Source organism: Panthera tigris, chromosome A1 (assembly GCF_018350195.1).
Source record: "Panthera tigris isolate Pti1 chromosome A1, P.tigris_Pti1_mat1.1, whole genome shotgun sequence".
Lineage (NCBI taxonomy): Eukaryota > Metazoa > Chordata > Mammalia > Carnivora > Felidae > Panthera > Panthera tigris.
The window spans coordinates 121,670,154-121,697,330 of NC_056660.1; the positions used below are offsets into that span (position 1 = coordinate 121,670,154).

The window sequence follows — 27,177 nt, forward strand, 5'->3', positions numbered from 1 at the left end:
AAGGTCTGATTTAAGTGTGTTTATTCAACTCTGTGAAGGGAAAATGACAGCAATGCATCTAAGCTACGCAAAAAGGATTCAGGCTTCCTTGAAAGGGATTCAAGTGGCATAAAATGGTTTGTTTCCCCACAGCAATTTACATTTATTAAAATAGCTAATAGGCATAATCATTGTCAAAACAGAGCTTCCACCCTGTAAAATGTCTTAATATATTCTCGAAGTTCCTGACAAACAGGCACAAAGCCACGGCAGATTAGACTCTAAGTGGAGGATCACTCTAATAGCACAGCAGAAAAACCAATCTCACACTTCTGGAAGGAAAATAAGACCTGAGAACAGCCTTTGAAGGTGAAGGGTAAAGTACAAAGGCGAAGGTGCTACAGTAGTGCATCAGCTAGAAGGGGAATGGGCTCTAATGTGACACTCTGCATTAATGATGCTAATTTATGTCTGGGTAAGTGTGTGTGCATGACACAGAGGAAAAGTGAAGAAGTCTCTATTATACCACGGAGAAGCTCATCTCAAATCTCTTGGAAGGGTACGTGCTTTACCCGGGAACTGCCTCACATGGGCATATATTATGTAGATTCTGTGTCAGTTTCATATGAACAAATCACTCGTCTCCTTAAATCTATTCTGGAGCATTTCCAATCTGTTCTTTATACTGCAGCCACAATGATCTTTTTGAAACACAAATGTGGTTGTTGCTCCTCATAGTCCTACATTTAAACATTTTACTGCTTTTCTTTATTCATAGGATAAAAAATAATAATAATAAAGTCCTCTTACTCCTTCAAGGCCCTCTGCAAGATACGTCTTCTAATGCCAGTCCTGTGGGAACTCAAGCCACATGGGGCATCATTCACTTGCCTGGACACACACTCTCTCTGTGCTACTGCTATAGGGCCCTTGTCCATGTAGTTCTCTCTACCAGCGTCATCCCTCCACAGCCAACTGCTACTGTGGCATTAGGATTTAATTCTATCACCCCTTCACCAGGGAAGCTTTCCCTGTCTGGGTCCAAAAGCCTTTTACACACTCTCCCAGTACCACAAACTCTTCCTTTACAGTGCCTGTCACAGCTACAACTGTCTAATCATCTTTATTATTCTTGATTAATGTATTTCCCCAGAGGGGCTCTTACTCCATATCCCTGGCACCTAACCCCATGCCTGGCACATACTAAGGGCCCAATAAAGTATGCACTGAATCAACAAATGAAAAGTGACCAGTGCATTCACCCATGCTACTGCTAAGGCTTTCCTGAACATTAAGGGTCCTCTTTAGACTCTGAAGAATATGTCATTTCACAGCAGAAATTCGGTGGGTCACCCGTGTGATGAGTATAGGAAATACACTCTGCTAGGCTTTAGTAGCTTCTACAAAAACAGGAGGTCCTTTTTATCATATGAGTTATTAATGCAATGAAATGAATGTTTATTAATACATTACATGCATTGTATGGAAGTGGACATTAACGGGATGTGAAAAAACAACCCTGCCCAGAAAAGGTCAGCTATGGCGCTTATTATATACTAATACTTAAGATTATTTTTATCAAGTAATTTTGATTTATTTCACAATATTCCAAATGCTACCATTGGTTTTCAGACTCTAATCATTGTGTCTGTTTTTCACTCAACAAATATTTACTGAGCATATTTATTACATGCCAGTCACTGTGTTAGACCCCACTGAGCAAGAGACCCAAGGTGCTTGCCCCAAGTGGAAGCAGACAGCCAACACAGATTGATAGTCATTTCAGATTAGTGTGAGGCTGATAAGGAAGAAGTCATGTTAATATGTGAGTGACATAATTTCCACTGTTTCAGCATGATCTTAAGCAATCCAAATGTCTCATTGGGGTAACCTACATCATTACTGCTCTGTGATATCAAGTAGATCACAGAGTTTTCACCTGACGAGTGATTAGAGGATTCTACGTTTTAATGTCACGGTCTCCCATAAGGATTTAAATGTATTCACTCCCTCTATTTAAATAAATGACTAGGGAAAACACAAGGTGTATCTTTTCTGAGGAGTTGCTATACTCCCCCAAAATCTCTACTGCCAGTTTTGATGTATCCCAAAAGATCAGAGTGCCTTATCCTCTAAGATGTATATCTCAACAGAGCATCTATTTCATGGCAAGAGATTTTTCATTTGGTTTTAGTGATAAGTAATTCAAGAAGTAGTTAGTGGCACAGAAATCTTAAAGACATGGATGGAGAGATAGTAAAGTTGACACAGACTGAATCAAGACTCTCTTCATAAGGATTATAAGCCTTGAGACCTAGGACAGTGTTGGCAGCATAACTGGTCCTCAATAACTATGGGTTAAATATTGCTGGATGAAGGATGACACTTTGAGAAAATTAGTTAGTTGAAGCATGGGACCATAGTGGAGAGGAAAGATAAAAGCTAATATTGAAGTGGTTGGCTTATCAAGAGGAAAAGCCACAGAGAAAGGATCCCAAGAACAGTATCCCTTTCGTTTCCTTTTGACCAAGGCCTTGGACTCCTAAGTGGTTGGTCAGGAAGCTGGGAGAATCTCAGAACAGACAAATGGCAGCTCTGAGGAGCCACCGCTCAGGACTAATGCTGTAGCCTATTGTCTTCAATGGAGAAGAACAATCAGCAGATTGATAAATTCTTCTGTTTACACTCCTGAACAAATAAACTAATTGCATCTTTGTTTTTAACCTAACAAATCATAGCTTCATTACAGGTCATTAGTGACCATTAATACACAGAACTGTTTGCATTTCACTGGTATATCTGAATTACAGTCTTGCCTCGCACACCAGCTCAATCAAGCTTCCAAAGGGAAACCCCGTTATCAGGCCTCAAGTGGGACTAAAAACAAACTAACAATTAGCCTCTGCAATTGAACTGTGATGCAGAAGAATTCATTATTTTGGTTCACTGTTGAACTAGCCATTCCCTTTGTAGTGCAGACAGGCTCTTTGGGCCCAAAGAGTAAGCAACCACCTCTCTGAACATTTTCAATTATTCTCAATGACAGCTAATGTTGTACTGGCCAGCAACACAACCCTGTTTGTGTGGTACCAGTACAGGCAGTCCTAAATTCATAGCACAGTGGCTGATTAGAGTGCAGGTAAGAGCAAGGAGCACATTGGGGATTGTCAGAAATATCAAGGGACAGGAACAAAATCTATATGGCAAAAAAAGGGGAGGCAGGGTAGAGAATACACACACACACACACACACACACACACACATATATATACATATATATATTCTTTTTATCATATGAGTTATTAATGCAATGAAATGAAGGTTTATTAATACATTACTTGCATTGTATGGAAGTGGACATATATATATGCATATAGTACATCCACTCACACATCAACTAGGTGGTCCAGAATTTTAAAAAGTCCACTTGAGGCTTTGGATTATCCATACGAAAAGCCAAGACACTTGAACTGGATCATTGCCAAGCCTCCACTTCATCTTGTGTTAAGCAGTCACAGAGGGGCATGAAGTGATTAACAGAGAAGAACGATCTCAGAAACATCTGAGGACTTTCTAACATACCAATTGCTATTTTGGAGCAAATCTATGGTCCATGTTATCTACGGTTTTGTTGCTTCAAAAAATATCCCCCAGGGAAGACCATGTTTGGCTATGAATGTGCAAAGGCCATAGAATGAGAGGAGTTGCTAACAAGGCAAGCAATGGCAGCCATATGCTGCCGAAGCCATTTTTATTTTTTATTCTAGGCTCACTACCGAGCACATGACTCATGCTTCAGCTCAACATGTACAAGGACACTCTAGCATCCTATGCAGTTTAAAAAGCTCTTTCAAATGAGTTATCCAAACCACAATGAGATACCACCTCACACCATTCAGAATGGCTGAAATTAACAACTCAGGCAACCACAGATGTTGCCAAGGATGCGGAGAAGGAGGAATCCTTTTGCACTTGCTGGTGGAAATGCAAACTGGTGCAGCCACTCCGGAAAAACAGTATGCAGGTTCCTCAAAAAATTAAAAATAGAACTACCCTATGACCCAGCAATCGCACTACTAGGTATTTATCCAAGAGATACAGGTATGCTGTTTCAGAGGGGCACATGCACCCCATTGTTTATAGCAGCACTATCAACAATAGCCAAAGTATGGAAAGAGTCCAAATGTCCATCAAGAGATAAATGGATAAAGAAGATGTGGTATTTATATACAATGCAGTATTAATCGGTGATCAAAAAGAATGAAATCATGACATTTGCAACAACATGGATGTAGCTAGAGTGTATTACGCTAAGCGAAATTAGAGAAAGACAAATATCATATGTCAAGATGGACTTTTCCCTGAAGTCACCCAACTGCTAAGTAACTCAGGTAGGATGAACCCGTTATCTTCTGGTCACACCACTGTCCCTACATGGGGACACTTTTCATTCTTCCTCATATCATCTGACTCCCTCTCCTCAGCCTCCAGGCCTCAGAAGACCATGTCTTTCTTCATGAGCTCTCCACTGAGTCGTCTTACATCATCTCACAGTCCCTTGTACATCCCCATCACAGGACGTCTCATACTGCATTGTATTTACTTGTTGTCCTGTGTCCCTACTGGTCTGTAAGTTCCTGAAGGGAAGAGTCCAGGTGTGTGTACTACCCCTCTGTATCCCAATGCAGAGTTCAGCCCTGGGCACCTAAGTGCTCAATAAATACTTAATCAATGAAAGGTTATATGGCAGCCTCCTTTCAAACCACTCTGCTGCTACATACAACAGTATTGTTTCCCAGCGGAGCACCGTTTGGGAAGTCAGATAGTCGTAGATGGCTTTATGCCCTTACACTGCTGTTAAATAACCTTAGCCTCATGATGAAAACTCAAGGCAACCTTAACTGAATTTTAATGGATTCCATTTCTGAAGAAAGTAGCTGAACTTGTGAAAAAAAAAAAAACCCTTGAAGTGATGCTTACATTATGTTAACACAAGCACATTCATTCATTTTATACCTCACACTCAATCACAGAGCTATGAACAAGGCTTAGCCACAATCCCTCAGCATTTGGAAAAGGGCACTGCCTTTGAACTTCAAAAGGATTTTTCAGAAACAGTCGAACTTGATGAGGTGCGGTGAAAAGCAGTCTCTCTCCCAACAAGCTCTTTAAAATTTTTTTTAATGTTTATTTATTTTTGAAGGAAAAAGAGACAGAGTGTGAGGTGTTGGGGGTGGGGGCAGAGAGACAGGGAAACCCAGAATCCGAAGCAGGCTCCAGGCTCTGAGCTGTCAGCACAGAGACCGACACGGGGCTCGAACCCACAAACCGCAAGATCATGACCTGGGCCGAAGCCGGACACCAAACCGACTGAGCCACCCAGGCACCCCCCAACAAGCTCTTTAAATTCTGACTATGAACTGTCTCCTTCCCACTTGCTGCTCTTGTGCTTTTGGAAATTTTAAGCTGATACGACACAGGTCAGAAAAACATGACCAAACCACAAATATTTCAATCCCTCCCCTCCCTTCCCTCTTGGAGGAGGCAAGGAGGGCATCAAGGTTGACAGCTCCAGGGAAACCCATTTGAAGTCCGTCTAGTCTTATTTCATTAAAGCAGCAACTGAGGCCAAATCCAATGAAACTCAGACCGCAGGTCAAAACCATATCAGAACATACTGAAAAGGTTACCTGGTTGCTATGTATGTAACCAGGAATGTAAGAAAGGCACATTGAAATTACAACAGATATAAACTGTTTATTAAAATAGGTCAGACAGAAAAGTGGAGAATCTTTCTCTAGCAAGGAAAGAGTTCAACCCCACCTCCGATCACAAACACCCCAAGGTATTATATGAAAACAAAGCCTCTTCTCTTATATAAAAAAGCACATTAAGAACCTGTCCAGAGTCTATATAGGGTAACATGAAGGCCGCATGATTCCCTTGGGACACCAAAGCCTGACCCTTATCTATAAGCCGACGGAGAATATACATAAACGTATATACATATATAAATACACACACACATCTGCTCCTTATTTTTTTTCTCCCTTTAAGTCTTTTTTTTTTTTTGACGTTTATTTATTGTTGAGAGACAGAGAGTGCAAGCAGCGGAGGGACAGAGGGAGAGGGAGACACAGAATCCAAAGCAGGCTCCAGGCTCTGAGCTGTCAGCACAGAGCCCTATGTGGAGCTCAAACCCACAAATCGCAAGGTCATGGTCTGAGCCAAAGTCGAACACTCAACCAAGTGAGCCACACAGGCGCCCCTCCCTTTAAGTCTTTGACCACATTTTCATTTCATTTTCCTAGAGTAAATGTTTATCTGGAAACTCTTCTTTCCCCATACCATTTCTTAAAGGTCTTACTCTTCAATCTGACTCACAGTTGTTATCTATCTCTGTTACAAACTCCACCTCAAGAGAGAATTCTGATGATTCTTTTTTTTCAGTAACAGTTAGAGTTCTTATGTAAGATGTTATTGCCCAGGGCCCTGAAACACAGTCAAATGAGGAGGCTGTAAAGCTCAACAGTCTCACCACATAGTTTCAAGAAATGAATAAAACAAAGCTAGCAGAAAAGCTTTCCTGCTACTTCATCCCAATCATGTGGGATGACTCCTACTTATACTAATAGGACCTTCAAGCATTTAATACAGGTAAGAAGTTACTGTTTTTCCCAAATTGTCATGTCTAGATTTCCCTTCTAATTCAAAATTATCATTTAGGGGGCACGTGGGTGGCTCAGGCAGTTAAGCATCTGACTTCAGCTCAGGTCATGATCTCCTGGTGGGTTCAAGCCCCATGTCGGGCTCTGTGCTGACAGCTCAGAGCCTGGAGCCTGCTTCGGATTCTGGGTCTCCCTTTCTTTCTCTGTCCCTCCCCTGCTAATTCTCTGCCTCTCTCTCAAAAATAAATAAACATTAAAATTTTTTTAAAAAAATTATCATTTAGTAAGGCCATTCATTCTTCATTATACACAAACTAAGAAGCTCTTGTCTCTTTCTTCACCTACTGAGCCAACCATTTTTCTCTGTTAGAGCAGTTAATGTATCTGTCTGGTTCTCTAGCTTGCTCTACATACACTATTAGCATCTTATACAGCAGGGTCCATTCATACAGAGCCACACCTCTTTCCTGGTAATTTTATAACCAGTCATTACTTGTTATTGCTGTGTACGAACAACACATTTCATCAAAACATGTTCTTAGTTCTTAAAACAGTAAGTCCAACAGTGCTTACTATCTATACTTTCTTTTTAATATGTGAAGGAACTGATTTGAGCCCCCAGAACCACTTTTAAGCAAATGGAACTGTTCGACACTTCCATGTTGCTATTTTATTAAGAACAGTAGGTATAAACAGTAATACTAATACCTTTATTTCCATAGGTGCTTTCATCTGGATAGTTCATGCTTCATTATTGTGCCACTATTCTCTGTCTTGGGTTCTCCCTTGGCTCCTGTGACAAACAGGGGGTTCAGATCCAGACTCCAGGAGGTAGTGATGCTTCAATTTTTGGTTATATACAGGTGCATTACACACTCCCCAAGCCCCCACTATAGCCTCTTTGAGGTTACTCCTCGTATGTCAAAATCAGGGCTAATATGGTAACATAGCCACACTATAAAAACTCTCTATGCTTCAGCCTTCTCACCTGGAAGTGGGCTGTCTTTGGGTTTTGCAGACCCGGGGTTCTCAAAGAGTTGCTTTCTTTCAACCAGCAGCAGTGGCTCTAGCTGGGCCACCACTAGAAAGCAAATTTTTTGGCTCTTTCCCAGTATTATTTATTTAGAAACTCTGGGAGGAGCCTAGCAATATGCAATTAACAGACACTTCAGGTGATTCTAATAAGCATTAATGTTGAAAACAGAAGGCAGAAGGCATATAAGGAGTTTTGAGGAGACTGGGGCAGTGTTAGGGGAGTAGCCTTCATGTACTTCAAGAGGGATCATGTACACTAGGATACAAAGCTTCACAGTGTAGGGCTAAAAGCAATGGGTTAAAAAAAAAAGACTGCTCTGGTACACATAACTTTTAAGCAACTGGACGTATTCACCAACAGGAACTGGTTGGTGTCACTGGTTAGAAGAGCCTCCCTTCTCTCCAAGAGAATCTATGAATAAGACAATACAAGAAGTTCTAAACTAAAGCTACAAGATTTTTAAAAAAACAACAAAATTAAGCCTTAAAAAGAAGCTTCAGAATACCACCAATATAGAAAGAGAAATTTATAATTAACTTATTATCATTAATTTTTAGTATCTCAATGCTATTACCTTTAAAAACCATCCTATTGATGGTACATAGAGTAGATAATGGGTTTTCATTTCCCAGTGTTTTATTTCATGTTCAGAAAAGAGCAGCAGTTTGGCTTAGACTCTCACAGGTTCCATATATTATTATATGAGATTATATTTATTATTTAAAAGAGATAAATCACCACCATCCAGATCTGGTACTGGATCAAAGATTAAGGTTAGAGTGTTATTTCCTCCACTGTTTTGTAATGAAAACAACCACCTTGTGACAGTAATGATTCTCTTTTAGGATATAGATGAACTAATATTAATGTAAATACAACCTAACATTATTTAGCAGTTACTGCACACCATGCACCTGGAATTATCCTGAGTACATCACATACACTGTCATATTTAATACTCACAGCAACCTTGGGAAATTAAGCATTGTTATCTGTATTTTATAGAGGAGGCAACTGTGCTTAGGAAGGATAAACCACGTGCCCAAGCTCACAGAGCTGGCAAGTGATGGAGCCAGAATACAAACCTAGTGGTTTCCAGAGTCAGTGTTCTCCACTGGTTAAGTATAATTTTTAGTATAAGCCTAAACTCTAGGGATTTGGAAAGAGAAAGAATGTATGGTACAGTGCAAATAATACTTATGACCAGTTAGGGCTTCTAGAAATACTCAAGAGAGCCAAACAACCACTTATTCAATGTTTAATCTATGCCAGGTACTGAACTAACCACTGTACCATTTCACTAATCCTTATAACAACCACAGAAGATAGTTACTAGTACTGTCCCAATTTTCCATATGGGCAATTATGGTTCAAGGACTTAAGTAATAAGCCCATCTTAATAAAGAATTCATTGCTCACATATTTAAATGGAAATGAAGCAAAAGAAGTACACATAAGCATGTAAAAAATCACTCTGTAAATGGAGCTTCACTACCCTTATGTTTCCAGGGATAAGAATGGTGTCAGTGATAATTCATCCATTCTTTCTTATCTATTTTCTCACTTGCTCTAAATGGCAGATATTCAAGAGTTATATATTTGGGTGTAGTATGCAGTATTGAAACAAAATTAAGTCTACTGCCTTCTCCACATCTTTAGACACACAAACTCCAGCTCTCTGGGGCTTCCAAGGAAGAGAGTGGCCTCAACACCCTTCCATTTGGAATAGTAACAATGAATGACCTTAGAAATGAGACATACCCAGGGTGCCTGAGTGGCTCAGTTTGTTAAGGGTCCAACTCTTGATTTCAGCTCAGATCATGATCTCACAGTTCATGGGTTCTCCCCCCCGCATTGGGCTCTGCACTGATAGTGTGGAGCCTGCATGGGATTTTCTGTCTCCTTCTCTCTCTGCCTTTCCCCCACTCATTCTCTCAAAATAAAAAAACAAAAACTTTTTTAAAAAAAGGAAATGAGACAAACCCCACACCCAATGACATACCAAGTTGCTCCCCCAAATAACCTTGTGCTAAGGATGTAGGTGGCCAACATCTTGCAGAGATAATCAGCAACAATGAACACTTTTTCCCAAGAATGCAAAATTTCATCCAGTTGGGAGTTCAGTGGAAGTTGATTTAGTGTTGTAACATCATGGGAAAAGCTCTGTTTCAGGGATCAGAGTCTCTGCACTTCCATTTTGTCTCCACCACACACCAGGTATGTGATCATGGGCAAGTTAATTCCACTAAATTTCAGTTTTTGTACTGAGGAAATGAGAAATAAACTCATTCTCCAATTTTTCTGTGCAGAGTGAACAAGAGCTGTGAAAATCCTTTTGTAGAAATACAAAGCCCCTTCACAGGTGTAAGATGGCATTACTATTTTATGCAACTCTTTCCTTGGCTAAAATTTGGCCACTAACCTATCAACCTGGCTAACCCAAGTTAGCTTACACACTAAATTAAAAGACAAGAGGAAGAGGGACTGTTTAAACATGATAGTCATCAGCTGTACCAAGGACATCTGTGGAACTGTTTGCTCAGTTGTTGTGATGGTTAAGAGGGACTCGTTTCCATTGGCCTTACTTCCCTATAAGCTTGGCAAATCTCCAGATCACTGAAGGTCAGCATGAAATAGCCTGAGAAACCTTCCCATGCAAGCAAAAAGGATCACCACCAAACCATTATGTCACTACACACAGGACAGAGACACTCTCAGCAGCTCAAAGGGAGGCTCAATGTATCTTGCCAAAGATGCCTTTGGGTTCCTATTCCAATTTCAAGGTGCTGACTTAATCTCTTTTGCATGTCTACATGAGAGAGTAGAATTTGGCCTCTATGTATATTAGTTGAAACAGCAGTGAAAGGGGATAGTGTGAAGGACATTTTTAAGCAAGGAGAAAAAAAGGAGATTCCATCTGGAGTTACACGTGGAGACATGAATCAAAGATAGTATGCAACACTATAGACTATTTTTATACTCTTAGTGTGAGGATTCAACCTAGAGATGCAAGAGCAAAGAGGTGAAAAGGAAACAATTCCTTTGGTGCTTTTATGTTTATCTTGGACCCTGGTTTCCCCTCAAGGTATCAGAAAGATTAAAATGGCTTTGTGATGTGACACCATCATGCTCCGTTTCCTTTTACAGTTCTTTTCTTAAAATATTTTGTAGGTCAACACAAATGGGTAAAGCCAAAGCAAAGATTAGGAATGTATATTTTCCTTGGATCCATACTTGGGAAGGCATGTTCCTCCTTTCAAGTCACTAGTTGTGGGGCTGTGAAGCTGACTGATTGATTGCCTAAACTCCGGCTCTAGAGCAATTTACTTTCAGGACACCAAAAACAGAGGTTATGGAGGTTGCTTAGACCATATCAATGGCTGGGAAGGAAACCGAGGCTTCTCAGACATAAAACATACCATACTTTCCAAAGCCAGCATCATTTCATGGGTGGATGTTGGGATTTTCAGGCCTACATTTCTCTGACAAAACATACCTATAATCCATCACTAGCAGCCACACTGGAATATACTACACTTGACCAACTGCCGCCATATGCAGACCTCTCCAGTAGGGTCTGGTCATCAGAAATCCACTGATTAAGCATTTAAAGACTGCCTTTGGAAAAACATGCCAGGAATTCCTTCAGGATAATTAAAACCAATTTCTGTGTCAATAAACACAGATTGCAAGATCTTTCATGTGCAGAGGGGCTGGCTCTGACCTGCAGGCTCTAGGACATTTTTTCTAAGATGGCTTTTCCATAACTGCAGCAGATTTTCACGGACTCATCCAGAGCCTTTCCTAGCCCCGTTATGAAACGATTGGCTGAGGTCAGAGAGATCATCTTACCTTTACTATTTCAACCTAGACACAGGACCACAAGACCACAGTGGCTCTGAACCTAAGGACCAATTCCATTGCCAAAGCCCTTTCACACAGACCTATAGGTAAGAGAACTTGAATGGAATTCTTATTACAGAATTTGACTGTTACTAGTCTTCACTTATCACTACTCTTCCAGGGTTCACAGTGATTTTCAACTGAAGAATTATTAATTTGACTTCAAAGTAAAAGGAAGAACTCAGGTAGGTATTTATTACACTGATACCCACAGTCTTGTTCTTTGCACCCAATAGATACTCTATGAATTGTTTTTCACCATAATGACAGCTTTATTGTTTCTATTGTGTAAACAATGTTTGTATATATTGAAACTGTCATACATTAGAAAATATAAATATTAAGAATTAAGATTTCATCAGCCTGAGATAACCATTATTAATAATCTACTAGCCATTCTTTCCATGGAATTCTTTATGTACACGCACAGAAGTTTATGGAAAAGGAATCATATTATACATGCTCCTCTTATCATGGATGTGGCTACCTTCAACTTTGTAATAGTCCTATTTATGTATTTATGTATTTATTTTTTCTCTCCTCCCCTTATAACCCAATGTTAATAAACTTTTATATATTTTTTCATAGTTATATCATCATATACCAACTTGGATAGCATGAATGAGGTTTCATTCATTGCTCAATCAATGCCTGAAGGGTTAAAGAGTAAAATAAAAAAACAAACACATAAACAAACAAATGAGTGAAAGAATAGGCTATGCTCTTAATTAGCTGGTATAATTTCCAAGTGGCTGCAATATAGCACATCTTTAAATTCCAGTTGGGGGTAGGAGAATCTAGCTTGAACATGTCTGGATAGAGCTGTAAGTTTAAGCTCCTGAGTAAAGAATATGTACCTGGCTGCTGTCCTAACTACAGAGATATTACCAATCTATTCTCCTACTCAAATCAAGTTCAAAACCACTTACTAAGCACCTGTGTGCAAATCACTGCACTGTTCTCTATAGAATAAACTAAGGAAGTAAAGGTGTGAGGAATGTCTTCCAGGAGTTTCTTTCTAGCTGGAGAGAAAATGTGCAGGCCCCCTTCTTTCTGGCGGGCTACCTGAACTTGGATTTTGGTGTCCACATTCATGAAATGGGGATAATACCTACATATCACAGAACTGTTGTTATGATTAAAAAACTCAAGGAATTGAGAAAGAAATTCATAGGAAAATGAAGATTCAAAGCAGGCCATGTAGGTCCCAGTAAAAGGGAAATGGTGCATACAGAAGCAGGGAGCAGGGATGGCCTGGGGGCACTGAGGATGCAGCACAAGCCCGTATGGTTGGTTTGGACATCAGTTAGGAGGCAAGCTGGGAGATGAGGGGACAGGCAGGAAACAGTAAGGTTTACAGCACAGGAGAAAATGGTCAATGGCCCAATCTTCTTAAAGGGCCAAGCACAAGTAGGAAAATAGTGTTTTGCCTTTTCAGCACGTACCAATGTCTAGATCAAGGCTGTCCAAATGAGTGATTCAAAAGCAACCTGCTTGTCAAATAACTGGAAAAAGAAAAAACCTAGCCCACATAACGGGCTTAAATCCAAGTTTCTAAGACTTATAGGAAAAATTCTGATCAGAAAATTTCCATCTCAAATTGTGCTGAGGAAGCTTAGGGACTGAGTAAGCATGCTGGCAGCAGAAGCACAGTATGATAATCAGACTGCTTTTGGGTTTTTTTTCACCACAGTGCACAGAGTTCTTTAGGTCCTGGGGAGACCTCAGCAAGTCTTTGATCTCTGACCCTGAAAGGGGTCACAGAACCTATAGGGAAATACACCTCATTCACACATGGCACTGCACCAAAAATCTTCCCCCTACATCCTATCAAGTGACCAGAGAGCTCTGATTTTCAAAGCATAGTATGTTAGTTTCATCCAGCTAATCCTACAGAACTAGGATGGGATTAGATATTGGTCACTGTAAGAGATGTCAGCCGGAAGCACTGAACTGTCCCAGTCTTTTCTGTTGGCTCAGGGTTTCAGGGCAGCTCTTCTCCATTTCCCTCCCACCCCCGTCCTATTTCTTTTTCTTTTTCTTTTTCTTTTTTTTTTAATTAGTGCCAGTGATGAATTCCTGGAAGCATCCTCACATGGATCTGTGTTGCCCTAATCAATACTCACTCTCTCACCCCATCCCACCTGCCCTAGCTTCCCAGGGAGAAGAGAAAGGAGAGGAGAGGTAGACTTTAATATTACAATCCCAAATTATTATTGAAACTTCATGTTTCTAGAAGATGCTTGAATACTTAGTCCTCTGAGGAAGCAACTGGATACCCTATTGACTATCACAAATCTTTATCCATTTAAGTGACCATCCATCCACCCACCCAGCCATATATCCTTTAAACTTTGTAAAAATTTTAAATTAAAAAAAACGTTCCAAAGAACTTAATATTCTCAGTTCGCTACCTCAAGATACTTCACAGGGAGAAAAATGCCCAAATTCCAAACAAAATGGATTGAGACCTCAAATCAACTCGTACCTATAATCTCCAGTGACTGCTGAAATGCAGACAGCCCATATATTTTGACAAGGGACTAAAATCACTCACTAAAAATCAAATCCCACTGGTAGTTTCTAAGATTTATACTTTTCAATTCCATGAAATCATGCACCGAACTTTTGGAGGAAAACTAGAGATGTCTGCAAGTCTTAAGCCAATGATAAAGTTTAGTTTCTTCATATTTATCTGAGTTCAAGTTGCACTCAACCACACACGGTATTAACAGGGTAAAAAGGTAGCACAGCTTTCAGAAATGACAAATTTGAACCCCAGGAGAGGCCAGCTCATTAAACAACCATGCTAGTTGTCATAGTAGGTCACTCTTTCTTTGAAGTCACCTACTTATCAGTTTGAGGAAAATTAACATTTCTGGGTCACCAGGTTCCATATACTTATCTACAACTGATGCCCTGGAACCATGAATGTCATTTTAGTTAATATAGGTGGGCAACTAAATCCCAGGGAACGAGCTACTCACCCATGTATTTAATGGTAGTGGCTGAGAATTGAGATTGCCTCCCTTCTCAGAATGGGTAAAAGTACTTGGGCTTTGGGGAAGGACAAGGGCAAAGGAGAAAATTAAAGTTCAATGGTTCTATCTTTATCAATTTTTTTCTAATCTTCACCTGCACAAATTCCCTCTGGAAAACTGTGACAATGTGAGGCAGAGGCAAAATATAGACCAAAACATGGTGCGAGGGGCCACAGCAACTGCAAAGGTCTTCCTTGGTCAAGTTTTGTAGAAAGCATTTTATTAATACTATCTAGAAACCTAATTGTTCCTATCAAGAAACTTATTTATGTGTACCATTTAACCCAGCAATCTGGACTCTAGAAACTTGCCCTAAGAAAATAACTAGGGATGATTTCGATTCATGCAATTATTTATCACACAATTATTACAGCAAAATATTGGAAATAATCTACACTTCAAGCATTAGGTGAATGGCAGAATTCTGTTTCAACTATAAGATGTTATGGAAGAATGCTCACAGTATTATTTGGAACCAAAACAAAACAACAGATAGGATACCATTTTACATATAATTCCAGTATTAATCCATCCCTTTCTCTTTTCTTTGACACACACACACACACACACACACACACACACACACACACACACACACAGCCTGGAAGAGAATACAATGAAAATATTTGTAATGATTATGTTTGGGGCTAGAGGTAAATTCGGTTTTCTTTATTACACTTTTCCTTACAGTTCATGTTTTCATCAGTGAGCATATATTTTGTTCCCACAGCCTTTTTACTTTTTCTACATAGTATTTAATAAGATTTATATTCATATTCTTATATTTGTGTTTATTTCATGGATATCTCCCCAACAGAATGTAAGTTCTATGAGGGTAGGGTCTTTGTTTTTTTATTGTTTTCCTATTTTTAGCATGGTACCTAGTATATAATATTTTTATTTTTTAATGTTTATTTATTTATTTATTTATTTTTTTAATGTTTATTTTTGAGACAGAGAGAGACAGAGCATGAATGGGGGAGGGGCAGAGAGAGAGGAAGACACAGAATCGGAAGCAGGCTCCAGGCTCTGAGCCATCAGCCCAGAGCCTGACGCGGGGCTCGAACTCCCGAACCGTGAGATCATGACCTGAGCTGAAGTCGGACGCTCAACCGACTGAGCCACCCAGGCGCCCCTAATGTTTATTTTTGAAAGAGGGACAGAGCATGAGTGGGGGAAGGGCAGATAGAGGGAGACACAGAATCTGAAGCAGGCTCCAGGCTCTGAGCTGTCAGGACAGAGCCAGAAGTGGGGATTGAACTCAAGAACCGCAAGGTCATGACCTGAGCTTAAGTCAGATGCTTAACTGACCAGCCACCCAGGTGCACCAATAATAAATATTTTTTTTAAATGACTACGGCATGAACTCTGTGGGACACCACTAAAAGAGGTGTGGTTATGTGCAGGGTTCCTAATGGGCTATTAAACAGTCTGTTATGTGTCTAGCTTCTAGCTCATGTCCTCAAACAACATGCCATTTTCCTCACGTACTTTTGCCTAATGTCACGCAAGACCTCCTTCTCCATGAGGACAGCCTTTGCCATTCCTCATCACCTGTCAGAATCCCACCAAGTCCCCGCTTTGACCATAAGCCATTCCTATTCAGGAAAGCTTCTGTCTAGCACTTACTGCCACCAATGACTTGGAAGACCAACGTTTTTTTAATTTCTCATGGGTTCCAAATTTTGTCTTTAGAATGGGCGGTCAGCAAACTACCAGGCATGGGCTACCACCTGAATTTGTAAATCAAGTTTCGCTACAATAAAGCCATGTCCATAAGCAGCAATGGCAGAGCTGAGTAGCTGGGACATAGACTGTATGGTTGGCAAAACCTAAAGTGTTTGTTAACTGGCTCTTTATAGGAAAGTTTATCAACTTCTGTTCTAGAATATCTATATACTTGTGCAAAGTGGAAATGATACCAAATTACTATCCTATTAGATGTTTATTCTAACCTAAAGCATATGTCTGAGAGTTTTGTAAAAAAAGGTTATTGTAATATCTCTGTATTTGTTCTTAAGAATGTACATTTTTGTGTCAGACACACCCCATTTTAAATCCTGAGTTTGCCAACTGACCCTGGGGAGATCACACAAATATTCTAAGCCCCAGTTTCACTGTCAGTGGAATAGGAGCCTATCCCTGTATTTCCTTAGTAATCATCTAAGAAGTGATATTTGCCAGGCTCTGCACTGGGAAATGGGGATTGGGAAATGGTGAAAAGGACCTAAAGTGTCACTCAATTAAGCTTTAATTGTACATACTTCTGAGGTTTTCTCTGAGGATTAAATGATCCAGACACACACACATATGCACGTATCTGTATCATATATATATATATATATATACACACACACATCAATATAGTGCACAATATATACATACATGCATAATATGTAGTACATCATGTAGAACATACATAGCATACTTAACTCAATTCTTGGTATACTGGAAGCACTCAGTCCATGGTGGCTCTTCCTCCTCACCATAATTAAAACAGAGGCCCTTTTAACAGACTGGATGAAAAACGCCTTCAGCTGACTCTCTAAAACGGGCCTCTATACTCTATACTCACATGCACTACACACACAGCTAACTTAGCAGGCTAATCCCTGGGACACAGGCATACTCCTGTTTCCTCTGGCTGAGATACATGTTTACTCCAAGCCAGTTCTGTTTGTTCCCATATCTCTTGATGTCAGTTACAGTTGTTATTTAATCAAATATCATGGAAGGTGATGGAAGGAACGGTGTGGAAAGGAAGAAAAGGATTATTTCGTATGAAAACTAAGTCGGATGCTTCCAAAAAGTGACAGAATTGTCAAATTAAATATGGTAGACAGAAGAGATGGGGGACAATCATAAAAATCTAGAAGGATCTGTGCTAAGATTGCTTCTCAGGTGTATACCGTCATTCAGCCTCAAGGAAACCAAACTCAGACAGGGTCTTTGCAATTTTGGGTGTGGTTTAAGAAAAATATAAGCCTCAGTCAACAGACTCATATTCAAAGATGAAGTCTTGATTCTTCAATAGACTCTTTATCAAAATTAGGCAATGCAATTTAAAATAGCATTAAAAATTTTTTTTTTCTGCCTTAGTTCTTCCAATTGATCATCAACCATTGGTCCCAAGTACATGGAGTAAGAGAGGGATTCTTTTGTATTTAATTCTCGCATATAAATAATAGCATGCTAGCAAGGGGCAAGTTGCTTCAACCACTGCCATATTTTGTAAGTAAAAGAAATCATCAGAGACAGAGTGACCCGTCCAAGGCCACAGAATCAATACTGCTGGAGGTGATTCCAGAGCCACGTGGGGTCTGATTCTACCCCCTCAGCCACCTGGTGTAACTGAGAGGCAAACGCAGCACAGACGCCGAAGCTTTGAGAAGGACAGAGTATCCCCTGCCAAATAGATGGAACGAAGCTTGACAACAAGAACTTTTATTTCACCATATTCACCAGCACAACCAGCCATAGCAGCTGGTGATAAATACAGAAAGTCAACTTTGTTTGACATGATGACTTTCCTTTCCTATGACAGTCAAAGAGATGGGAGCCTTCCTGATTTCTGAAAGAACAGGTTCACATGGGATTCCTAACCCCCTCCGTGGGGTGTACAGCAGCAGGGGAGCCATTTTATTGTGCCTGTCAGATCACGTCACCGAGAGCCCAGCCTCACCAATTGGCACTCGCTCTTCTCTGTCAGTGCAGCAAGATGAGCAGTGCCCTGCTCACCAGATGGTTATTTGTTCCACCAGCCACCTTTGCTGCATCCCTGATTCACTCCAGCCCAGGACAGTCTCCAGCATTCACGCTGCAAGGCAGCTCCTGCCAACAACGTTGCCAAATGGCTCCTCTCAAAGTCATGGGCTGCCCAGACAGACTGGCTCTTCCATCTGCAGCAGCTTTTGGCAAAGACATGCTTCCCTGTCTGGCTCCACCTCTTGGCTGCACCAGAGACTTCTTGCCAGAAGGATGATCTGACCCATCAGTTCCTACAGCCAAGCCTGGAGTTTCGGGGCCATTTAAAGCCTAAGCCTGTGTCCCCCACACTGTTGAGCACAATGTCTCAACAGACCCAAGAGATCTAAATGACACCGTGGGTCAATACAAAGGGCATCACAGAAACTTAGAGCCACAAAAATCTATGGGGAGCATGCCACCCCTCCCCCATTTTCAGCCTCACTTCAGGAGATTAGGAAACGGAAGCCCACAGAGTATAAGTAACTAATTATGACAGCAGGACCGGGAATAACACCCAGGTCTTCTGATGTGCATTCTACATCACTGCATATGATGCTTCTAATGTTCCCTCTGTTTATTTTCAAAATCTTGATAATAATTGGACCCTGTGTATTGGTACTGATTCAAAATAGTACTTTTTTAGAAGAATGAATGATCTTTTCCCTGTGTCAACATCATGACTTCTGTTTTAAACAGGTGTGTCCAGGGGTGCCTGGGTGGCTCAGTTGGTTGAGTGTCCGACTCTTGATTTTGGCTCAGGTCAAGATCTCATAGTTGTGATATCAAGCCCTGCCTTGGGCTCCACACTGAGCATGGAGCTGCTTGGGATTCTCTCTCTCCCTCTCTCTCCTTGGCTCACACTCTCTCAAAAGAAAGCAATAACCATTAAAAAAATATAAACAGGTGTATCCAGACACCACAATGATGGACCCAGAAGTGACTTCTGTTCTGCCACTTACTAGAGGGTGACCTTGGACAAGTAATAATCTCATTCTGCTTCAGCTTTTTACTTAAAGGGGTCTAAGGACAGTATCAACCTATAGACTTGTGAGTACTAAACAAGAAAAACACTATAAAACTTCAAGTTTGTTCCTGGCACATAGTAAGCCATCCACAACTGCCACCAATCAACCTTATTCTTTATTAACACTCAAATTCAAAATCGTTATAGAATATACAGTGCTGTGCACATGTTAGTAGATAGGACAGCTAAGGTTACATGGCTTATCCAAGGTTTACTAGAGAAGAAGTGAAGGGCCAGAGATTCCTTCTTTGCTTATTCTTTGCTGAGGAATAGGAACCAACATTTTGGCTTTCAAGATGGTAAAGTCATTATATGCTAACTAATTTGGATATAAATTTAAAAAAATAAAATGTTAAAAAAAGATGGTAAAGTCAGGAAGATTCAAAGAGAACCTTTGAACACAAACAGTATATAGACAGATCGAGAGTCACCACAGCATAGTATGTAATATAAAGAGTATAAATAACTTTCCATCCTTCCACAAGGGAACTACTAAATAAACTATGATACAGTCATACCACAGGGCACTATGTAGCCATTAAAAAGAACAAGTCCAGTGTAGCTGTCCTGACATGGAAGGATCTTTCAGATACATCTCTGAGTGGGAGAATAAACAAAGTGTAAACAGAACAAGCAGTATGCATTCAGTTATGCAAACAAACAACCCCTCTCCCAGTGTACATGTGCATATGTATATTTAAATGTATGAAAATACATACAAAGGGGGCCATTCTTGACTATTCACAGTGCTAACTCTGGGCAGGGAAGTGGAACGAGTGTGGGGATAGAGGGTGATTCATGCTGTGCTTTGTCTACTGCCTTTTTAAAAAAATATATCTGTTTTAAGTTTAAACTTTTTTAATGTTTATTTATTTTTGAGAGTGAGAGCGAGAGCAAGAGAGAGAGAGAGAGAGAGAGAGCGAGAGAGAGAGAGAGAGAGCACATGAGCAGGGGAGGGGTGGAGAGAGAGAGGGAGACACAGAATCCAAAGCAGGCTCCAGGCTCTGAGCTGTCGGCACAAAGCCTGACACTGGGCTTGAACTCACAGACCGCCAGATTGTGACCTGAGCCGAAACCAAGAGTCAGACACTTAACCAACTGAGACACCCCGGAACCCCTTAAAGATTTAAAAAATTTTTTTTAGGTAATCTCTACACTCAACATGGGGCTCAAACCTACAGCTCCCCAAGATCAAGAGTCACATGTTCTACTCACTAAGCCAGCCAGGTGTCCCTGCTTTGTCTACTTCTGTAATGCTGGAATCCTTTCAAATAAGAAGGCACGTATGTATTATTTGCCTGATTAATATAAAGACACCGAAGAGAATGTCAATGACAAGAACACCAGTGTTGTGAACCAACCGACCTCCTAACGTGGGTGTCTCTGGCCCCAGCTTGACTTCCGCAAACTTAAAGGAGCAATGTTACTCTCCTCAAATTTCTTATATAGCTCTCCTCTTCGGTACAACACCTCCTGTTAATATTTTGTACTTAAGGATCCAAGTTTTGTCTTTCAGACCACCTACGAGGGCTTAGCATCTTGCTGCCGATATAGTCTCCATGAGAACTGTTTAGAGCTTGTCCACCCTCCACATCTTTATGTGTCTGCTGAGGGTCCCAGAGATGAGCCCCTACATTAAGTGGAGGAGGTGGCCTGCCATTCTGTGATGACTTCAGGCCCATTACTGAATGGATTCACAGCAGTGCAATCAGAAATGCATATGCAGGAGGCGGCTGCCAGTCCCCCAGCATCAAGCTTAGCACAGGTAAGGTATTCTTTGGCACATACCTTCTAGAAGACTCTCCTTTCTGGGCTTAAAATCCTGCCCTCTGAGGTTCCTCCGGACCCTTAGATACCATGCATTGTTCTGCCCCTTGCCCACAGAAGCCCCTTCATTTCTCTACATTTGCTGTAAGCAATCAGGTCTCTTTCTTCTGAAGCAAAGAACTGAGAGTCTGACTCCCCCTCTGCACACCTATCCCTTTCTGTTACCATGACCCCTTCTCCAACATGAATACGGATTAGTTTTCTGTGGATTTCACACATGGAGATCCTACCATCATCATTCCCCACTCTTTCCACAGTGAACTTGCAACAGAAGAATTCAAGGGCTCCTGGATTATTCCAGACAAAATTCCTAGAGATCTCGTAAAAACAATTTGCTTCCGATGCAATAGTTATGTCAGATTTGGTCTTTTCTATTTTTTTTTAATTTTTTGAATGTTTTACTTTTATTTTTGAGTGAGAGAAAGAGAAAGAGACAGAGAGAAACAGAGTGCAAGTGGGAGAAGGAGACATAGAATCCAAAGCAAGCTCCAGGCTCTGAGCTGTCAGTACAGAGTCTGATGCAGGGCTCGAACCCATGAACCACAAGATCATGACCTGAGCTGAGTAGGATGCTCAACCAACTGAGCCATCCAAGCACTCCAGATCTGGTCTGTTCTGATTTCCAGCCCAATTCTAGAGTTCTACTGGAAAGGCAAAAGAAGGCAAATTGGTGGTAAAGATAACAAGTTTGGTGAAAGCAATCTGACTAATGGAGGATGAGGCAAATAGCATAGGTGAGCCTGTCTGGCCAAAAACAAGGCCTCAGACACCTCCACATTTATACGCAAAGGACAACTGCCATCAACAGCTGCCTCTATCCATTCCTTTTCCTGCCTTAGCTAACTATAGGAATTGCCACCAGTTCTGGAGAATGGGTGTCCAGAAGGCCCAGTGGAGCTATCCCAGCACAACCTGGGAACTGCATTATTAACATCCTACACTAGGAGTGAGGGACATGGAGAAGGGTATTAAAACCCAGCTAATTCTCACAATTTGCGCAGTTCCATAAATATTTTCCTTCTTTCCTTACAGAGTAGAATACAACTAGAAGAGATGATCGGCTAAGGACTCTGACACAAGGTAGAGGAGTTCAACTTCCTCCCTGTGGGATAATGGAGAAGACCCAGACATGTGCACTGCCCTTCTAGAAAAAGATGAGACAAGTCAATCTAGCAGCACTGAACATGTACCATGGGGATATATGCCAAAGAGAGAGTATAACCTTCATTTCCCTTCCTAAAATCCTGACCACAGGCAGTAGGGGTGGGCCAAGAGTACATGCCTCAAGTCCAGGAAATCATGGCGGCCAATCTGGTTCTACCACTTACAAGTATGTGACCTTACTTACACAAGTTTCTGGGGTTCTCCAAAGCTCAAAATCCCTTATTCTGAAAAATGAGGCTAATGCAACCCTTCTCTTATGGCTGTTCAAAGAGATTAAATGAGTCAACACATGAGAAAACACCTAGGAAAATGCCTGGAATGGACAGCACGTGAGAAACCTCAGTTCTCTCCCCTCAGCTAAGTGCTGAAATTAGACTCTTAGTTTCTTCGTAAATGCAAATGCCAGAGTCTAGGAATGTCAGTCTACAGCTGTGCTCTTTTCATTGAGCCTTACCAATATTTTGACAGGACTGGCCTAATATTATTCACCCCAGGTTCATTGGCATGTTTCTGACCAGCCCTCATAAAGGGCTTGAGATTGCCCCTGGGGACCTAGATGCTAATAATGAATACTTGCTAGTGATTTTCAATGCAGTCTGGTTATTATATTTGGTAGCAGAACATTTCCCATCCCCAGAAAGGTCATTTACAATAGTATAAGGCAGCTTCTTTCCACGTTCCATTTCAGATTTTTCTGAGAATGGCAGAGAACTCAAACATTCATCCATATGCATTGGAAATACTGTTCTGATCTGGCATTTGCATACAAATATCAAAGCAACTTAAGGAACTACAAAGGCAGCTTTCCATCATGGGACACCACCTCCTTTTAATTTTTAGTGCCTTCATATCAAAAGCCATTTTCATGTACCTTCCTCGTTTTATTCACCTTCGCTTCCCTCTTGATCATGTGTGAAATGGCGGTGGGGTGGAGGAAGCAGGGACTATTAGTTTCTCATCTTTAGCCTGAGGTTACTCCAAAGCTATGACATATCAGAGATCACACAGGTCTCATTCAAGTTTGGAGACCCTCTAAACTCAACTCACCCTAGACTGGACTCTTCTCATGCCACCACATTGTTGAGAAATGACCATAGAGTGTTATTTGAATAATTTCAGTGTGTGGTTAATGGTGTTTACACCAAGGCATTCCCTTGTGAGGCCCTTTTTGTTACAATTTATACCAAGACAAGATAATCATCCTTGTTGGCTCAAATTCTGCCCTGGTGTGCTCTTCTCCTAGGCATCACATCTATTCACATGGTTTTAAATACTTTCAATATGCTGTAGACAACCCAATTATACATGGTCCCCATCTTTCTTCTGAGCTTTAGACCCAGATATCCAATGGCTTGAGAGTATCACTCTGAGGCTAAATGTCTCACACCAATTACCAAAGTCTTTTTTCCAGTGTCAGTAAAAAGGCCCATTATGTGTCCATTGTCATGGCAAAGTCCTAAAGTTGTCCTTGACACGCATCCCCATTTACTTCTCTATCTCCACCAAATCACACCAAGTAAGTCCTATCCATTCTTCTTCTACAGTGTATCAAAGTCATCTAATTCTCTCCATCTCTACTGCTGCCACTATCCTAGAGTACAGCTGTGGCGTCCCAATTATTTCTTTCACTCCTATTCATTTCCTACCCAGCCCTCTGACCCCACCCTGCATAGCAGCTAGAGGGAGCTTTGAAAAAAACAAACCTGATCATATTTCCCCCTTGATCAAAATCCTTTAATGGCTTTCGATCCATCTTTGGATAAAGTCCAAACTCCTTATGGTCAAGGCTCAATGTGATCTGGTCTCTGAATACCTCTCCAGTCTCTCTTTTGTAACATTTTATTATGAAAATTTTCAAACCGACATCAAACTTGGAAAAAAAATTTACAGTGGCTATCCATTGACAGACCACCTCAATTTTACCATTAACATTTCATACTTGCTATATCATATATCTATCCATTCATCCATCCCTCTACCCTAGCATGGATCTTTCCTGGTTTTGGTGCATTCAAAGTAAACTGCAGGCTTTGGTCTCATTTTCATTGCTGCTTCCTCTTGTTCCCTATATTCTAGCCACAGGCAGCCTTCTAGTCTTTCAATCCGTCAGACTATTTCATATCTCTGGGCTTGGTACCTATTATCTCTTCTAACTCCAGTCTTTAGCTCTTGTTAATGCCTGACTTATTCTTTAGTTCTCAACTTAAAACTTCCTCTGAGGAGCCTCCCCTAGTCCCCCAAACTAAATTAGATCCACCTTCTTGCATTATATATGATCTCAAAGCATGTTATGCTTTTTCTGTCACTTATCACAATTGGTAACTATGTATTTATTTGCAAAAATATTTAATGTCTGCCTCCTGCACCAGACTAATATCATGTCTGTATTGGACCATGCTGGATCACCTGTGCAGACAGTCAGCTATGTTTGTGGAAGAAATTACAGGCAGAATTAATGAATAATTATATAATAATACATAATAATAAAAAATACATGAAATAAGTAAATTTGTTCTTCTTTTACAATGTGTCAACAATATAGGTTTTGAAAGGCCTCTTAGAGAAGATGGAACTTACTAGCTGCCAGAATACAACCAGCAAGTACATTAAAACAAATTACTCAACGGCAAGATCCATGGGGGGCACTTGAATTGAGAAGACACTGGTGGGTTTTAGTGACTTCTCTACCATTTCCACTAGCCATTACCCTCAGGATCATCCCAAATCAACACACAATCCAAGGAAAAGTGTGTTTGCTATGCAAATATAGCTATAACATATTGAGAACATTAAGGAGGTCTAGCTTTGCTTGAGGTAATGGTATTTAGTGCTTTCCCTTTATTAAATTTTTTTCCTATGGCATAGGTTCTATTGTTATTCCCATTTTACAGTTAAGGAAACTGAGAACAGAATAATTTTAAAACGTGTTCTCTGACTTCCTCTTCTCACCAGATTGCCATTTCTGTAAACTCGCCTATAAAAAAATATTTATTCTATCTGTGGCCCCGTGTCAGAGTACGAAAATTAATGTAGATAACTCTCAAAATGCCCTAATGAAGAAAGGGTTTTAGTCAGTTCTAACAAGTCTGAAAAGAAAGAAAGAAATCCACATATAGATCAGAGAGATTTGAGAGATGAAGCCTTGGTTAGGAAACCCAGAGTTCCATATCTGAAACAAAACAAAACAAAACAAAACAGTAAAAACACTGTGTTGACTTTATTTTTGTAGTCATTCCAACCCCACTTTTCCTCACATATAATCCCATATACACACATTCAAACGATCCTTGCCAAGAATTTTACACCAGATGGGAACACAATTTACATACAACGATAAAACCATTGTGGTCTTCTCATAACAGGAGCTAATGGGTGAAGGAAAGAAAATGAGGCAGTGCAGAATTTCCTCATGGAGGCGCATATGCCTAAAAAAGGTCTTGAGTTTGAAGACAAGCTTTCTGCTTATCTGTGTGACCCTCACAAATGAATACCATCTGTGGGCCTCAGTTGCCCAGTTTCCTTATTTGAAAATGTTAATAGCATCTACTTAGCAGGACTTGGAGATATTGAAATGCTCTATTTAAAAAGCTCAGCAAGTGCACTGAAAATAGAAGATGCTCAAAGATGTTAACTTTAAAAAGGGAAAAAAGAGAGGAAGATTGGTGAGGGTGGTAACTTTGATGCCCAGAATAAAAGAGTCATAGGAAATATCTTTAATAAATACACATCATGCAATCTTTTTTCTTCCCCATGGGAGGGAGGGGAGGGAGGGAGGGAAGGAAGGGAGGGAGGGAGGGAGGGAGGGAGAGAGACAGAGAGGGAGGAGGGAGAGAGAGAGAAAATAAGAGGGGAGAGCTTGGGTAAAAGTGTCCTTTAGCATTTGCATTGCTCTTAGCTGGCGGAACTTGCCCGCAGCTACCACTTACAATGCAAATTGAGCTTAGAGTCCTTCACACTAACTACACAGCAAAAACCTTTCAGCTTTAAATAGAATACTGCAGTGTGGAATGATCTGAGCAAAGCAAAGAAAAATTCAGGGATAAATGTGAAGGAGATTTTGGAGGAAAAGAAAAAAAACAAAAACCCACCCAGCAAACCCTGACATATCTGGCTAGGTAGGAAAATGCCAAAATATTAAAGAATACAAAAGAAAAGCGAAGTCCATAGCAGGACCCAGAAACTAAGGTCAGATTATGGAGGCAGTGGATTTAAGTTAATAAAGGAGGAAGGAACTTTGGGGGCAATCCCTCAACTAACAGGATTTGAACAAAGACTATTTTGATCTGGTGATCTTTCCTGGTGTACTTGGCACTTCCAAGGTATTCATCAGAAGACAAGGATGGACTATCCCCCCTCTGGCCAGCACCACTGCATGAATGGTCCCTAAAATGAATACATGAAGACCACATCTATTGGGAAGAGAGAACTTCCCTCTCTACCCAACTTCTGCCATTTACATTTTCCAAGTTCCATTTTTTTTTTCTTACCAGACTCTCACTAAGATCAAAAAACCTGAAGGTCTACTGTGAAATAAAGGTTTTGTTTAGTTTTCATTGTTACGTGTGTGTGATAGAATTTCCTGAGAGATTGATGTAGAAACATTTGAGAAAGCTCTTTGCTATAAACTCATGCCTCAGTTTTGACTATATGAACCCAGATATTTTAACCAGAATCAGAGTTCCCAAAAACACCATAAAATAAGAACAGAGATTAGGTAATACCTAGGGCCCTGAAAGCACTAAGATGATACTCCTATCATGGCCCTATACACATGGCCCCAATTTGCCC

At 40.6% G+C, this 27,177-nt stretch overlaps 1 protein-coding gene across 11 annotated transcripts in view; it reads right to left on the minus strand.

Annotated features, from left to right (window-relative positions):
- Window positions 1-27,177, minus strand: part of PPP2R2B (protein phosphatase 2 regulatory subunit Bbeta) — a 313,867-nt gene that overhangs the window by 242,102 nt on the left and 44,588 nt on the right. For 4 of the 11 annotated variants that reach the window (XM_042986545.1, XM_042986551.1, XM_042986546.1 and 1 more), the window contains one exon: window positions 7,356-7,440. The exons of 6 other annotated variants lie outside the window; for them this stretch is intronic. In XM_042986545.1, the coding sequence (XP_042842479.1) occupies window positions 7,356-7,392 (37 nt within the window). In that variant the 5' untranslated portion in view covers window positions 7,393-7,440. Of the gene's footprint in view, window positions 1-7,355; window positions 7,441-27,177 lie in introns of those variants that run through there. One more of the 11 variants, XM_042986561.1, reaches the window with a different exon arrangement.